This window comes from Solanum pennellii, chromosome 11 (genome assembly GCF_001406875.1).
Source record: "Solanum pennellii chromosome 11, SPENNV200".
In the NCBI taxonomy this organism is placed as follows: domain Eukaryota; kingdom Viridiplantae; phylum Streptophyta; class Magnoliopsida; order Solanales; family Solanaceae; genus Solanum; species Solanum pennellii.
Window position 1 is genome coordinate 62,151,254 of NC_028647.1, and position 17,654 is coordinate 62,168,907.

A 17,654-nucleotide genomic window follows, 5' to 3' on the forward strand; every position below is an offset into this window, starting at 1 on the left:
ACTTTTACTTTAGACATTCTAAAAATAAACACGATAAACTACCATAGAAGTTATTATAGTCCATCTAAGAAGCAATATTCTCTCGTATGAGCCTAGCTTGCACAATTAAACAAGTCATTAGGTCGACGACTTATTCCTATTGACATGAAATTTATTTAAATAAACAACTATATCTTTTTTAAATAATCAACATTTGTATTATCATTTATCTATCAATATTTTAAAGACACGAGAGTTTTGTAAAGTTTATTAAACACCGAGGGGATTGTTCTAGAATTTTGCACAAGGTTATATGTGAAACGAATTTAATATTATTTAGAAAATCTAATGACATTATTCGCTTTGAATTTAGGCTTATACATCTTACTCAAAGTTAAGACCTATTTTCTTATGTTCCTAGCGTTTTCTCTAATATCCATAAATACAATATTTACCTCACTATTTAAACGTGTTCTAAATATTAATTCAGAAAGTCTACACACAAAAAATAAAGTATATACAATATTAATATTCTTTTCATGTCCATGTAAATAGAATATTTAATAGATATAAATATTTTTAAATTATAATATATCAAATATCATAATATCTCATAATTATAATTTCCAAAATTTAGATTTTAATATGATATTCAATGGCCACAGCGGAGGGCTGATGTCGTTTTCGCCAGTATTCATTTGCCTTTATTTTCCCGGCAACACAAACCAAAAAACAAAAAGAAAATAATTAATTTCATCCAAAAGCGAGGGAAAAATAAATAAAAATTACTAAAATATTAATTTTTAATTTTAATTTTAATTTTCTCCAATTATAAACAACGACTCTCCAGTTTCTTCCCTCGAATTAAATTATATAAAAAAATTCATCCTAATTTCTTCCCTCTCTTCTCCAGAATCTTCTTCTTCTACTACTACCACTACGGCTAGGGTTTTGATTTTTTTGTTGTAGCTCGCCGGTACCGATTAGTCGGAGTACGGTGGTTTTTGGATCTGCCGATGGCGGAAGAGGAGGAGAGGAACGGCGGTGAGCGGAGTGAGACGAGTGACTACACATCGGAGGATGAAGGTACTGAAGATTACAGGCGCGGAGGTTATCACGCTGTTCGAATCGGAGATACATTCAAACAAGGACGATATGTAGTGCAGAGTAAGCTTGGTTGGGGACATTTCTCTACTGTTTGGCTCGCTTGGGATACGCAAAAATCTGTGAGCATTTCTACACTATCTGCTTACACTTTTCGTGGTATTAATTACTCTGCAATAGCTGTATTGTTTGCTTTTTTTGTTTAGCAACTTACTGTTTACTGTTAACAGATTTAGATTTTGGACTTGTGATTTTGGTGTTTGAGTTTTTCTATGTTTGCGTGTGTGTTGTGTGTGAGAGAGAAGATACTTTGATATAGTAATTCGATATAGTAATTGTTGTCCGTTTGTAATTTCTATATACTTCTATGCTGCAATTGTTGTATTATTTGTTCGTTTTGTTTACTAGTAAAACAATTTTTGCATCTTTTGGACTTGTGAGTTTGGTGTTTGATTTTTTCCACGTTAGAGTGTGTGTGAGAGGGAGGACATACTTTGATGCAGTACTTGTTATCTGTTCACAGTTACAATATATTTATAATGCTGCAATTGTTGTATTATTGTTCATTTCATTTAGCAACTTATTGTTTACTAGTGTAACAATTTTTGCATTTTTGGACTTGTGAGTTTGGTGTTTTAGTTTGACTTTGTTTGCCTGCATGTGTATGAGAGACGAGATACTTCGATATATTACTCGTTATCTGTTCTCATTTTTGATACAACTGTGATGCTACACTTGTTGTACTAGTATTTATTGTTCAGTTTAGCTATTTATGGTTTATTTTAGCAGCTTCCACATTTGTGAGTATTTCTTTTTTTTGAAATTGTTAACTGTTTCTATTTCTTTAAATCAGTACATGGGTTGTACTGCAAATCATATTTACATAATGAACTCTAAAGGCACTGTCCTATCCCTATAATAAGTAGATCTGATGACACCAACAACACAAAGTTAGAATATAATTCAGCTTTACTTGCTGCATATTACTCTCCCGATTCTCGGAAACTCTAAATTTCTCTCCTTCTAGATAGCACACCAAATTGTAGCAGGAAGGAAAGAATGTTTCTCCAGTTGCTTCTGTTCTTTGCTTGTAATTCTGCTTCTGTTTTTGAGTTTTTCTCTGTCCACGTGTGTGAGAGAGGTGATACTTCGATATAGTAATTGTTATCTGTTTGCATTTTCTATATACTTATTATGCTGCATTTGTTCATTTTACTTAGTAACCTAATGGTTACTAGTATAACAATCCTTTTTGCATATGGACTTGTGTATATAGTGTTTGAGTTTTTCTCTGTCTGCGAGTGTGTGTGAGAGAGAGGAGAGATACTTTGGTATAGTACTTATTATCCGTTCACATATTCTATTTACTTATTATGCTGCATTTGTTCTAGTATTGGTTATTTTATTTAGCAATGAATTGTTTACTAGTATAACAAATGTTTGAGTTTCCTCTGTCTGCTTGTGTGTGAGAGAGGAGATACTTTGATTTAGTACTTGTTATCTGTTCTCATTTTTGACGGAGATGTGATGCTACAGTTATTCTAGTTATTATTGTTTGGTATAGCAACTTATGGTTTATTGTAGTGTTTACTGTTCGGTGTAGCAATTATTGTAGTGTTTATTGTGCACTAGTGTTTACGGTTCTTATGAATTCTCTGTGGTTTTTGCAAAAAATTCTCTGACATGTGGATTGCCTTATCTAATTGTTGGTTATGTCTTGTGAGGGATAGAGGTTTGTTGCTCTAAAAGTTCAAAAGAGTGCTCAACATTATACAGAAGCGGCTATGGATGAGATTACCATATTAAAGCAGATTGCAGAGGGAGATCCAGATGATAAGAAGTGTGTGGTGAAGTTATTGGATCACTTTAAGCATTCCGGGCCCAATGGCCAGCATGTTTGTATGGTATTCGAATACTTGGGAGATAATCTTTTGACTCTAATCAAGTACTCAGACTATCGAGGCCTATCAATTCACAAGGTTAAAGAAATTTGCTTCCATATTTTAGTGGGTTTGGATTATTTACATCGTCAGCTTTCTATTATTCACACAGACTTGAAGCCAGAAAATATTTTGCTCTTATCAATGATTGATCAAAGTAAAGATCCAACAAAATCAGATGCTCCCCTTATTCTTCCTTCGAGTAAAAGTAAATTTCTCTCTGAATCTGGGGCTTCCAAGGAAGTAAAGGTTTATAATGGTGACCTGACTAAGAACCAGAAAAAGAAAATTCGGAAAAAGGCTAAGCGAGCAGCTCAAAGATGTACGGACAAGGAAGCGTCTGAGGAAACTGAACAAGATAATGAAGCCAGTAGTCCTGAAAAGTCCAATTCCGATGAGAAACCTAATAAAGAGTCATTTGAGGGTAAGACTAATGCTAAAGCAAGTGAAAATGGCTCAACAACAGACGGAACAAGGGAGCAGAGAACTCAAAGACCTAAAAGAGGCAGTCGATCCATGAGGCAGAAACTATTGACTGATGTGGACCTTAGGTGCAAATTAGTTGACTTCGGCAATGCATGCTGGACGTATAAACAATTCACAAGTGATATCCAGACAAGACAGTATAGATGTCCTGAGGTTATCCTAGGATCTAAATATTCTACTTCAGCTGATCTTTGGTCCTTTGCTTGCATTTGCTTTGAGCTTGCCACTGGTGATGTTCTTTTTGATCCACACAGTGGTGACAATTATGACAGGGATGAGGTATAGCAACTCTACTTTCAATATTTTAACCACTTAGATGCAAGCATGTGTAGATCTTTATTTTAGGAGTTAAATTATTATTTGATTTCATTATTTTCTAAATTAATGAATTAAGTTCAAGGAAAGGAAAGGAATCGTTTGACAAGATATATGCTCCATTCTGTGTTTGGGTTTTGTAGACTTGATGTGTACATGTGATACCTATTTCTCGGTGCTCAACTGCTCATTCTTCTAAAACATTGATTTTAAAAACAATACCTCTTCAATGGGATATAACTTCAGCTGTGGTGAAGGGGAGGGTATTTATCCCTGATGATACCACTGGAACAGAAGTAAAGAGACAATGAGTTGATTTGATCTACCAACCTGTGTGGTGTCAAAATCAATCATCCAATCAATCCAGTGTTGCCAGGGCAAACTGAAGCGCATGTAAGCCTTAAAGTGAGGCTCAACATAGACTTGGTGCTTCAGTGGCTTAGGCGAAATGCTTTTGCGAAACTGCTAAGAGGATGAGGTGTAGATCTTACCTAAAACATCGCAACCAGCTATTTCAAATTAGATTATTTTACAAGGTTATCTTGAGAAAAAGCAATAGTGAAAGACAGACATAGTTAGCAAAATGATATATTAATTGTTAATTATACTTTTTGGATATATATATTGCTTATTAGGTACTAGGACATTAGAAATTTACAAAAGAAAGCTAGACATTTGATTTGAATTAGAAACTTAGTTGCAACTTTGCACAGATGATACATAAATTTAATATGGTATTTGAACATTACTGATGTATTCATTGCAGTTAGTCAATTCATCCAGCCATATAATTCTTGTTTTTGTGTAAGCATATTTCTTTCTATTTAAACCTCATGTTTTAATTATGCTTGGACTTAAAAAAGCATTTGTGTCTTTGCGCTTTACACCTTTGACAATACTGAATCAGACAATTATTAAGTCCCAATCCGAAACTAGTTGGATCAGCAATATTACCTTTTTTTGGTTTGTGCAATTTGTAAATAGCTTGGGATTGAGGTGTGGTTGTTGCTCTATTTGTAAGTAGGTGTCTTTCAAAGCCTTCACCCCCCAAAAAGAGAGTGTTTGTCTTTCGAGTCTAAGAAGGGGTTTCTATGTTATCCCTACTCAGACCTAAAGTAAGAGTAACGACAACAAAAACTTATTCAACAAGTTGGGCACTGCCTATATGGATCATTTGCTTATATCCTGTTTGATTCTTAGCCTATCTCATCCGTTTGTAGCTCCTTCAATTGCCATAGTGTTGCACCTATGAGTTGGTGCATTTGGAGGTATAGGTAGTACATGATGAAACTATCTTATGTGATTTCCCTAGTTTTATACGTTGTGTGTGCTACTTATAGCTTGTATTCAATATTGTAGATGTCATATCAGTTTTAACATCAACATTTCTATGACACTCATCTTGGGAACTTCATGCTCCTCCATATTTACTTATATTTCTCTTTAATCAAAATGTTGTAAATGTCCTCAACTTTAAATAAACATAGAAGAGTTAAAGTTGGGAAAATGAAACCTAAAATGGAGAAATATGGAATGCATTTGTGGTTTCAAATTATTACTTTAGTACTGCTATGAATATGCATATTGTGTCTATCTCTCTGAAATATGTTCTTCCTATGCTTCCTAGATGTATATGAATATGCAAATCGTGTCTATCTCTCTGAAATATGTTCCTCTGATGCTTCCTAGATGTCATTACTATATATTATTGACTATCATTTTTCTGAGGCTTGCCTGAATAGATTGTTGGGAGTATCAGCTAAGCTATTAGTCTTCTGGGATCCTTTAATTGATCAGTTAGTTGAGTTTGTGGATGGCGAAGCAGTCACTTTCTTAGTGAATCACAGTATATTTTCTTCTCTTTTAGATTAATGCCAACATTTACGTGTCACTCTCATGGCATTGAGTCTTGTTACTGACATTCACATGATTGCATATAAGTTAGTACAAGACCAGTTCTTTTTTAGTTTTTGGCAGGTTTTGTTCATTAAGATATTTTAAATAATTTTGTAGTTTAATGCCTTCAATAGCGGGTTCAGTTCAATGATATTTTCTTTGTTGCCTTTTCTGCGCAGGATCACTTGGCCCTTATGATGGAGCTTCTTGGAATGATGCCACGCAAGGTGATTTTTGGTTTCTGGTTAATATTTTCTTGTTGAATTAAAAAAAAGGAAAAGAGAAGTAGGAGAGTGAATCTTGTCATTCAAAAAAGCATAAGTGATCTTAAGTTTGTATGCAGATTGCCTTAGGTGGGCGTTATTCACGAGAGCTCTTCAACCGAAGTGGAGACTTGAGACATATCAGACGATTGCGGTTCTGGCCTATGAATAAAGTGCTTAGGGAAAAGTATGAGTTCAGTGAACAAGATGCTCATGACCTGGCTGATTTCTTAGTTCCAATACTTGATTTTGTGCCTGAGAAAAGACCTACTGCAGCTCAATGTCTCAATCATCCATGGATCACTGAACGTCTTCGGGATCTTTCTCCTTCTAAAACTAATTCTATATTCCAAGCAACTGAAAATGGTGGCTCAGAGAAGAAGAGGGAGAAAGATGAGAGGGAGGCAATGGAAGCTGGAGTAGGCAACATTGTGATTGATGGAACCGCAAAGCTAGTCAAAGTTTCTCAATCCGTAAACCTAGCAAAAGAGAGTTGATTGAATCAGGTTGTGGTCTTTCTCCCATTTTGATCTTACCATTATTTGAGCTTATGAAAGTTTGCAAGTTAGACCATGGGGTACTTCTGGTTCCCTGTATTTCGTTTGCCTCTTCATTCTTGATCACTATTGTATCTTTGTCGAAGCATTAGAAGATTTTGAGTACAACCTGTATCAGTGAGTACCACAGTATTCTTTGCGGAAGTTGGATATCCTGTCCTTTATTTTTGCCTTGTTGACGAAGTTTGTATCTTTCATTGCTTGTATTAATAGAAAGTTGGCCGTGTGTTTTTGTTGATTTATGTTCATACTATGTTAGTGGGCAGATTTCTCTGGTTGATCCAGCTGATGGTCTTTTTTCAGGTGAAAGCAGCGCTGTTACAATTCAAAAACAAGTGCGGTAACTGGCAGCAGAAGTATCTCATTGCCTATGAGACGTTCGACTTACTGGTTGTGCAGTAGCAAGAATTCTTCTTGCTGATTGAATTTTCCAGTTACATTCCATTGCCGCATATTTCTGTTTTCGGGAGAACTAGACGAGTGTTAATAGGCCACGTATATAACGTAAAGATAAATTTATATCAAAAGGGGTAATTATATCAAATATCATTATTGTCAACACTTGGCTAGGAAAGAGGAAATGATATGAGAAGTCTTCTCAAATGGCACACTTGTTCAACTTACTCGCCACTAGCATATACTGTGTTTACCAAAGTGAGCAACATGCACAATGAAATTTCACACGCAAGGCATGAAGAGGGTGGTTTACATAGCCTCAAACAAAGCTAGAGATTTTCTTTTTGATAGATTCTCAGCTCATATAAAAGCTTTTATGGACGCAATATCTTCTATGTCTGAATATCTTGGCAACGTGTGGTGGGAGATTATGCTAGACTAGATAACAAGCTGGTAAAAGAGAGTGATGGCTACTCCTAATTGGCACCCATGGTATAACTCGAGGAAGATTAGACTGTCGCCTTCTATCAAATCCTACGGCTCTTGACTGGGGACATATTGCATACCTAATTTTGTTGTTTTCGCCATTATATTGGCAGTGTCTGCGAAGCATCATATTGATGCACAATGATCCTACGTATCCAGATATATGCTGCAGAATATGCTAGTATATGCAGCATCTTTTTGGGCACCCGCTGCAGTTGAAAGCTCAATCTTGGTCAAGATTTACATAACCTGCAGATAAAACAAACAATTCTAAGCTCAGGCCGGTTAAGTTACAAGCTGAGGTGAATCTAGGGTACGACATATGGGTCCACCGAATCCAACAACTTTTGCTCAGATATATATAAGTTAACTACATAAAATTTTTTATCGTGGATTCAGTTATTAGTGTATATTAAAGTCAAGGTCACTTTTTAGTTCATCACCTTTTAGCCATATTTCCACCTACAAGTACTTACGAGTCCAAGAGACTCACTGTTTCATGTGCACTGCAAGGAGAAGAGTGTACGACTTCTATGTCGCAATTTATATTACATACTATATTGTAGTCCTTTTTCTTAAACTTGTGCGAAGTCAAACAACGTCAAATAAATTAGGACAGTGGGATTGGAGGCGCTATACCTGATTGTGGAATCAGCCGTTGTTTACAGTATTTTCCTCGTTCTGAGATACCAGTACATGAGATAAAAGGCCAGAACAGCCCCAACAATTATTCCTGCTGTTGTAAGCCAGAATGCAAACTGCATTTAATTAGACAAGTATATGATGAGAAGACAAAATTCTGGAAATATTTTCCCAAAGATGAGGAGATATAGATAACGAGCTCTCGAGATCTAAGAAACATACCACATGTTCCTCTAAATAGGATCTTAAGTTCATGCCAAATATACCTGTACAAAAGCCAAAGTAGGTGTGTTATAACATGTATTAGTATACATGCGTACCAATTTGAATATTTGAACATTATCCTTTTATACAGATGAACTATTTGCAGCACTGTAATAGAAAAAGAAAACCATCTTTTGTATTTTATAATTCAATTGCAACACATTCTCTACTTTCTGGCTCTCCAAAGATTTGTACTAAATAAGGTTCTAGATTGTCAAGATGAAATGCTAAGAAATAAGATGGATGTTGAATGTGTGGTCATACAAAATCAGATTAAAAATGAACATATTCGCCGAAAGATGCATGCATCAAGTGGTGCCAAAGTTTTTATGGGAGTTAAGAATTTCTACATCATTAATTAGTCTTTATTTGGAAGCATTTAATACAAATCGACATAAGAGAATATGCATGAAATTTTTTAAAAACTATACATGACCAGGTAATGATAACGATATAACACAAAGTAATAAAATATTATACGAGCACACATTTAGGATGAAATGAGAGAAGGTCTGATCATGTCCTACATCAACCTACAGATGCACCGATTTGTAGGTGTGAAACTAAAGGTTAAAGATTTTGCCTCAGAAAAGGTACAAACCCCTCATTACGAATGACATTTTCGTTCAAACCATGAGTGGTTTTTAACCCAAGGAAAATACTAACGACACTTAGAAGCAGGAGTGGAAACACCTGAAAGGGATGAAACCTGATTACTCAGATAGCAATAACTGACAACCTCATATGTTTATAATTTTTTTTCTCAGGTCAATACAATGACTGATCAGGGAGACTTGGATTACGAAGTTGGACACATATGCATCACAAAAAATGTCTGAGCAGACAAAACTAAATGGCAACAACTGATTCTCATGAAGAGATATCAAAGAAGAAAATACTGGATATGTTTAGCTTGTTTTCTGTTTATATTAGTTGTACAAATACCTGCTACCAGAGCACCAACAGCAACACAAAATGTTCCAACCTGTAGAATCAACTCAAATCTGCTCACCTCAAGCCTTCGAGAACTGAAAAGGACAAGCAAAAAATTTACATTAAAACCAAGTCTGCCCACTTATAATATTTCATAATTATGCATCAGTAGACCACAAAGGAGTCAAAACACGACCAAATCAAGTACACATTCACCAATTGAAAAATCTGATAATCTTGTATGAGTTGCAAGCTTTTAACTGATCTGTCAATCATCATCGACAACCTTAGTAGATATTTCATTGATTTCTTGTATGCATTCATATACAGAAATCTTAAAAGTTTTAGCTAAAGAACCTTGCTTTTCTACAGTAAAAGCGTGTCTAAATATTGTTTAGTCAAGGCACAGCACAACTTATCACACCAAAACTTGAAAGAAAAAGGTTATCAAACGTACAGTATGGAATTTATGGTTACATGCTTTCATCTACTTATCTCTTACTCTGTTCTTTAAATACTTTTTTCATCTTTTGTGGGATTATCAGTTTCTCACACAGTTATTCTTCTTAAGCAGTCCCCACACAGTTATTCTTCTTATCAAGACAAAGTACACATTCACTCATTGAAATTTCAGTACAAGTTCTCGTTTGTGAAGACATATGTAGAAGTTTTTAATGCCCTAGTTTTTCCTTTGGTTGATTTCTCATCCTCACAACTGAAACAAATGGCTCACTGATCAAGAACGCTAGCAGAATCTGTTAGCAGGCCATCGATACTTCTGCCTGACACTAAATTTATCTGCAGAAAGAAACCAGCTTATAACGTGTCTTCCAGCATGTTTCTAAAAGCATGAGAACTGTTTCAGAAAGTTCAGGGGATGAAATTAAATAGAAGAGTTCTCCAAATAAACAAGAGCAACTTAGACCAATTTTCCCTACATATGCACTGTTATCGCTTTTCAACTTTACATCACCCAGTTCACCAACACAAGGATAAAGAGCTAAGAGAAAAGTAATAAGACATGTACAAACCTCAAGTTTACAGCAATTGAGTCTTCCATTTCTTTTGCAGAATCAAGGAGCCTTTCAGCTTGACCATGGCAAGATTCACATCTGCAGTTGGATGAACAAATGGAAACCTGTTTCAGTAACTTACCAAACTAATATTTGGTACAGACAAATCAGGAAAGGATGGCTCAAGATTTTCTATATGATCATAAAAAAATGCTTTATTGTGGACCAAAAATTTGATTATTTGCTTTTAAATTTTTTATTGTTTGGACCACTATGCTCTAACTGTCATATAATTTGCCATGAATGTAACATTCAAAATATAGGAAGTGTGAGTGGTATGTATAAGAAAAAAGTGGATTACTTAAAGATTACCTTCAATGCACTTCAAGGATAGCGTATGCAGTTTCTCTCCAGGTTCTTATCTATCACTATTCACTTTCTCTTGTACTGCGTTATCACACTATTTTGTTGTAATTACTGTTCTTTCTTCAGAATGCTTTCCTATGATTTCTTCACTTCGTTATTTATGTTTCTGATCTACTTTGATATGCTTTTCTTTGAGGCGAGGATCTATAGGAAACAATATCTCTACCTCTCAAGATAAGGGGTAAGGTTTACGTACACTCTACCCTCCTCAAACACTGTTTGTGAGACTACACTGGATATGTTGGTGGTGTATTCTATTATAAGAATATAATCATAACTCCTACTCAGTTATACACTTGCATAATCAATCGAGTCATGGAGTTGATACTTCGTGTCTAATAAGGACCAATTTATCTTATTTTTCCAATTTCTTTTCTTCTTCACATTTGTAGATATTATCTATTGGTCTGTCCTAGTTTATGGAGTTTAAGTAAGTTAATTTTGACATATTTATATTATAATGATAGTGAAGAAAATATTAGTGCAGTGGTTAAAAAGTTAGTTATGCACTCTAGAGAGCAAGGGTTTTAGAATAATTAGAAGTGAAGGCAAAAGATATGTACTTTAGGTTTAGCTCCCATTAGAAAAATGAGTTGAAGTGGAACTAAAGGGATTGTAGTGCCTAAATGCAAAAAATCAAGATATCTAGGTTCAGTGTGCAGGAGAAAAGCATAATAGGAAAGCTGTAACACATGATTAAACTAGAATGGTCATACTGAAGGTGCCATGATATTGGCATATGCAACTATAAGATGCCTACCAAAGTAAAAGCGAGTTCTGTAAAACAATATGAGATTAACAAAGTTATGTGGAGTTGAGTGGAAGGTCAGTAAAGCCCAACATATCAACAAGATGAGGTTATGTAGAAGAGAATGTCAGGATGGAGACAAGATATAAGTGATCACATTCGAGGAGAAGTGAAGGGGATTCCTGGTGTAACTGGTACAGTTGTTGCCATATGTTTGAGCTGTGGAAACAGTCTCTAGTAGAAATGTAGTGTAAGACTGCGTACAATAACCTTTAAGGTCTGCACGTAGTGGGGGCGTAAGTGCACCGGGTTGCCCTTTACATTAGATGAAAAGTACAAGTAGTAAACACAGAGGATAAATTGGGAGGTTGCCAAGGATGATTTGGCCATGTCCTACATAGACCTTCAAATAGATCAATTTGTAGAGTGTGAAAATGTGAAATGTAGACCTAAAATCACAGGGAGAGACGTTGACCTAAAAGACCTACACCCTCACGACTGATGGAAACTATAGCAAAGAATAGGACACATCACAAACAAAGAGCCATTCAAATCATATCAACTAGATGAGGTTAAGACATAGTCGTGTTGGTATACTTAACATTTTTTTGGGTGTTTGGTGAGAGCCTTTTTTATGTGTTAGGTTCAAAATTTGAAGTTTATGAATGTGAATTCAAGAAAGTTGTAAAAATGCATATTAAAGAAATGTAACAAACAGTTTGGGATGTTTCAAAACAGAAAGAATGTCATATGAATTGGGATGGAGGAAGAATCATTTAAAAGTTTGTGCCAATATTTCATTATAAGAGCCAGGTAGTATATAGCAAATGAGAAAACCTTACCTCGAATGTGAAATAGGCCCTTCCATACACCAAAAAAGTTATCAAGACATGTTCAGAGATAGAAAACTGCAGTTCACTTTTCAAGATTTAATGTGCACTATTGCTCAATAAAATTACGGTGTCCTTTAAATTTTGTTATTGGCTCCTTGTTCTGCAGAACTTCATTTGAATCTGACAGCCCAACCAGTGCATGTTGCTTGATTATGTGATTGCAGAGTAAACACATAAACTAAGTATGCAACAAGTAATGAGGTAATCTACACTAAGGGATTTGAAATAGCACCAATACACAACCTCTGAAGATAATTCTCCAAAAGCATTTCAATTTCTTCCTCTTCTTCTGCAAAATAGAAAGACAAATAAGCAAGTGTAAGAAGCATCATTGATCTGGTATCGTATGCAAGAATCAGTATGGGAATATTATAAGCACACCTTCTGCAATCTCCTTATCTAGGGGCACCGAGCACTCTATCTCATCGTTTTCTTTCTTAAGTACACAATTTCTCCCAATTATACAGATTTGACGTATTTCATGAGTATCCTCTAGAATATCAAGTAGCATTTGCTTAAGAGCCCCTGCCCTGGAACCCAATTCCACCTGTCACAAGCAAGAGAAGGGAAGTCATTATAGAATGTACCAAGACTAATTTTATAAGGTACAACTGAATGGTAATCGTACTAGTTTCTGTTTACTGATGCGAAGTTCCTCCAATATGTCTGCAGTTAATCGGTTGGGCAAAACCTCAAGTAGTGCTTGGACCTGCACCAAGCGAGGCGGAGCATTTCTAAATTGAAAGTAACCATACCAAGTAAGGCGGAAAGAGAGATACTTAATTCTAAGGGACCACTCTAGAAAGTAGGCCAGCATGTTACATTAAGAGAGAATAAGATCTGTTTCACATATTACAAGCTCGGGACAATCCTCTAAAATGTTTTTTTTAAATACTATATTAGAACAGAAGTAATGGACAGAAAATTTGAAGGGAAGTGATAAAATTCCTTGCATTTTCATCCCCTTTCACCAAGTTAACATTGTTTACTGGGAGAACTCACTTGCTTACAACATATAGTCAATTGGTGGAAGAAGGAATAGGCGGGAAAGGGAACAATTCATATAAAGAAGAAGAAAAACAAACATTACTTATGTACTCACTATGTTCCATACTCACACGTGGTTCTAAATCCCACAGCCTATGTTCCAATCTTTGTATCCGTGAATGCAATGCTGCTTCAACCACCTGAAATTTTCAGAAAAGAAGTCCTTTTACAAACTCCAACCATATACTACAGTTGACCCTTCAGCTCCATTCAGGATTTCCTTCTATGTATTGTGATTCTTGTTTCTAATCAGTTACATAACATGAATAGGCGTCCACTTTAGAACCTATATTACTAAGCCTACACTAGCACTAAGTCTAAAATGGTTAAAGCTATCATGCTTTAAGTCATTCAAATTTGATATCAAGAATCACATCAAGTTCCTTCTACATCAGCAAGTGAAGAACATAAACCTACTTTTCCATTTGATTTAATATATCAAGCCTAACCTGGATAACATTACAGAATTGATGCATATAAACAATTATTGTCTGCAATTCCTTAGGGATCATTGTGTTGCCATTTTAATTGAAGTAGTGTCCTTCAAGCAAAGTAATGAAAAGACAGAGACTACAGATCAAATTGCGGGGATAATTTACAATTCTTTCAATACGTAAAGCTGCATATTGGACTGACTAACCTCCAAAACAAATGGCATAGATGGTCCTCCATTTGTGCTTGTAGGATTTAGCCGTGGTAACAATGAATCGATGAAAGCCTTTCCTCCTAGACTATAAGCAGACCAGTTATACTGTTAAGTTCACTGCTAGATCTGACCAAAAATGATTAGAATATCTAGTATGAAATATTACCGATTATAATTAAATATAAGGACTCGTTCTTGCATTACTATGGCCCGTAAAGAACCTAGATTCAGTAGAATTGCATGCTCACGGACCTGGAAGAAGATTTGTAAATGAAGTCCATCAAAAACAGCTAGTAGAGGAGTTAAATGATTAATTTGAGCAAGCAGTTAATCTAAAACTCTTTAGCACAAATTATGATAGGGAATATCTTAAATTAAAAGCTAAGGTGGAACTGCACTTGGCTAATCTTCAACAGTATCTCTATGAAATCTGAGTAACAGACAGTTACTTATACCTCAACAGTCATGGTAATAAGCAATAAAAACTTCCAACTATGTTGTTTTTAGATTCGCGCAGAGTAATAAAAGAGAAAAAATGACAAGGATAAGGAAAAAGATGTTCTTCAGTAGCAAAACAAACAAGGATGAATCAGCAAAATAGAAAAAGAATTTCTTTTCTATCAGTGCCTTCCAAAGATTAGCCTTGTGTGCATGAGCCAACGGCCATTACTTTGCCTAAATATGAGTTCATTAAGAGACATCTTGTCATGAAGTGTATGCCAACTTTTACCAAGAGAAATTACAAAAAAGGCATTGGGGTACTCAATGAGCTTGTTTTATGAATTAGGAAATACCAAGATTTAATCTGAAATAACATTCATAAGTTGCATGTAGCAGAGTTCTTATACTGAAAATAGATTGTTCATTTAAAATTGTTGCTTCAACCATGTTTAGAAGGTTATCTCAATATAAGTCAGAACAAGTAAATAAAAGTGTTCTTTTTATGGAAAAAATACATAGTTGATAGCAATTGAAATACCAATAAAGCAGGCATTGAATTTGTCAACCATAATGACGGATCAACACTCCTGATATCTCGAGGACGTAATCCTGTTTTCAGCATATTAGTGAAACCAGTAAGTGACATGAGAAAAAGGCTTTAATATAGGGATTTCAGATCAGTTAACTGGGTTATAGTATCTTCAAAAATAAAATTTAGAAAGATTCCTAGTATGATCGAGGTTAAAACATAGAAGCAAATGCTTTTGAGTATTAATGATTTGAGATAATAATAGAATGAAAAGTAACTAGACACTTTTATCTGATAATTTTTTAGAGAACACAAAATGCACCAGGTAATTGGTATCAGTAAACATTAGAGCTGAATGTTTGTACACAATTATTGATCGATGGAGTTAATCTCAAGTACAGAACATTTTTGTGAGTTCATAGTCAGTTACATCATATAATCTCCACTTTATAGGTAAAAGAGGTAACACATTTTGAAATAAAAGAAGTGAAAAGACTCACCACTGGACTTCAGCAAGTGCCTTCTGTTTATTTTCCTTTTTGCTACCGTCCCACACGTCTTTACCTCCACTACCTTAAGAAAAGAACCGAAGTATTGTCAATAACTTTTCCATCTTAATTCACTTTGAGGGAGGATGGGAATTTTCCAAATGTTGATAAAAATTAACCATTGAAGTAATTAACCAGCTTAACATTTATGATGTCTATTATGAAGAGACGCATCACATATTAATTGTGAGATAACCATCAAGAAGTTCTCCAGCATGTTTTCTTCTTGTTATGAAGGGAGTATAAAATATTTGTACTTACAAGGAGAACACAATGTCGGGATCTTTCTGGTGCGCTATCTAACATAATCAGGAAGTTGAAATTAAGAGGGAGGAGTCGCTCTGTGAGTAACAGATGCAGCTTCATCAATATCTTTAAATTCAATATTTTGATCGACTGTTGACAGTCTGGAAACTTTTTTTTTCGTTCATTAAGAATATTAAACCGCAATGCGATAAGTTGCATTCTACCTCTCCTTTCATCTTTCACTGACATAGTTTTGACTACTGTAAAGACACCCAAAGTTGACCAGAAGTCTCTTCTGCCTCTTGATTTTCTATGTTAGTCCTATACGATTCATTTTGTATTGCAGATTAAATATAATACATCACAACCATAAGCAAATATGAATGCCTATTTAAGAAGCTGAAAGATTTCAAAACATCTTCCTTTAAGGAATTCTTCATTCCCAATTTCCCTTGTTTTACCTACATAATCATATTGCAAACTCCTCCAAAGGAACAAGTTACAATTCCATACGTTTATGCTTCACCATTTCTCACAGTGCAGATTAAACAATATTGTGGCCACCAGAATAACTTATCTAAACTAAAAATGATGCATCAAGTAGATTTGACGAGTGTAAGTTTTCTGGTAGCTTTTGCTCAAACTATGTATATATGCTAAAATATTCACTAAATATCTACAAATATTTGAACGCGAACTAGTTATTCTTGTATATTAACTTGAAGTTATTGTTGGATTTCATGAACTTCAAACTCCGAATCTGGCTCTGCAGTACAACTTATCAGTCAATCAACTCAATTTCTGTATATTATACCAAGTTTTACGCTATAAGCAAAATTTAGACTAGAAAATAACTCGCAACAAAAATTGTGAATCTGATTAAAGGATCAATAAAGTTAAGCACCTCATAAACAGGTTCACGGATTCCAAGGGACAATGAATCGCCACCGGAGGCAGAAACACTCCTCTGCGAACTAACAGAGTCTCCATGAGTTACAACCTTTTCATCATCTCCCCGAACCTCATCGCCGTCATCATTATCATCATCTCCACCGTCCTTCACCAACGCTTCCAGCTCAGTCGATTTCGCAACACACTCAACTACTCTCACCTTCCGAGCTCTCAGAGAAGTCGCGTGATTCTTACGCGAGAACGGAAAATCCATCCTCGACCGGAAAATCGCGTATCCTCCTGTAACCAAAACTCGAAACTCCGGCGATCGAACCGGTAACTGAAGTAAATACGAAGCATTTGCCGCCATTGCAGAGAAAGCTGCCGGAGATCACGATAAAAGTTGAGAGATCTCGAGAATCTTCTAGATATTTCCCCAATTCATATGGATAATGTGGGGGTGATAATGGTGTTTATATAGGTGTATGTGACTGTGTATGTAAAAAGGGGATGAAGCTGGTGGTTGTTATTTGAAGAACAAAACATGTGAATGGGTTGTGGGAGGGAAAGTGAAAGAAGAAAATAATTTTTTTTATGGTGAAGATTGATGCCACCTCAACCTATAATATCCAACGACCTTAACATGACTCTTTTTTTAAAAAAATAAAAAATTACATGCTTTTTAGTTTATTTATTATCATCGTCTCCTATAAATTTATAATTCTCTAAAAATTCTCATGTTGCTCTTTAGTTAAAATTAATATGTATCCGACTCTTCATTAATGTATCTGATCTTCTTTTAATGTATCAGCGTAAATATCCGATCCTCTTTTTAATGTATCAACACTTTGATTTTTCGGCTATTAATGTATTCAGACCCTTCATTAATATACCCGACCTCTTTTTAATGTATCAATATCCGGCCCTTGTTTTACCGCGCTTTAATTTCTTGATCATTAATGTAT

The 17,654-nt window shown here is 35.2% G+C and overlaps 2 protein-coding genes across 4 annotated transcripts; one reads left to right on the forward strand and one right to left on the reverse strand.

Annotated features, from left to right (window-relative positions):
- Positions 1-809: 809 nt before the first annotated feature.
- On the forward strand, positions 810-7,160 carry LOC107004478 (SRSF protein kinase 1). The gene is made up of 5 exons (XM_015202679.2): positions 810-1,205; positions 2,814-3,788; positions 5,900-5,947; positions 6,064-6,489; positions 6,844-7,160. The coding sequence occupies exons 1-4, from the start codon at positions 996-998 to the stop codon at positions 6,478-6,480; spliced, it is 1,650 nt and encodes a 549-aa protein (XP_015058165.1). The 5' UTR covers positions 810-995; the 3' UTR covers positions 6,481-6,489; positions 6,844-7,160.
- Positions 7,041-17,236, reverse strand: LOC107004479 (magnesium transporter MRS2-11, chloroplastic). Of its 3 annotated transcripts, none has more exons than XR_003575217.1 (14): positions 16,703-17,236; positions 15,505-15,577; positions 15,014-15,084; positions 14,201-14,286; positions 14,029-14,119; positions 13,460-13,528; positions 12,970-13,050; positions 12,723-12,888; positions 12,585-12,630; positions 10,293-10,373; positions 9,274-9,356; positions 8,287-8,330; positions 8,062-8,158; positions 7,041-7,671 (listed from the first exon to the last, which is right to left on the reverse strand). XR_003575217.1 is itself a non-coding variant. In XM_015202680.2 (14 exons), the coding sequence occupies exons 1-13, from the start codon at positions 17,057-17,059 to the stop codon at positions 8,085-8,087; spliced, it is 1,344 nt and encodes a 447-aa protein (XP_015058166.1). In that variant the 5' UTR covers positions 17,060-17,234; the 3' UTR covers positions 7,041-7,671; positions 8,062-8,084. The 3 variants fall into 3 exon arrangements, 2 of the variants coding, with proteins under 2 accessions (XP_015058166.1, XP_027768734.1); XM_015202680.2 differs by having other exon boundaries at positions 8,062-8,180; positions 16,703-17,234; XM_027912933.1 differs by lacking the exons at positions 7,041-7,671; positions 8,062-8,158; positions 8,287-8,330 and having other exon boundaries at positions 9,317-9,356; positions 12,574-12,630.
- Positions 17,237-17,654: the final 418 nt, after the last annotated feature.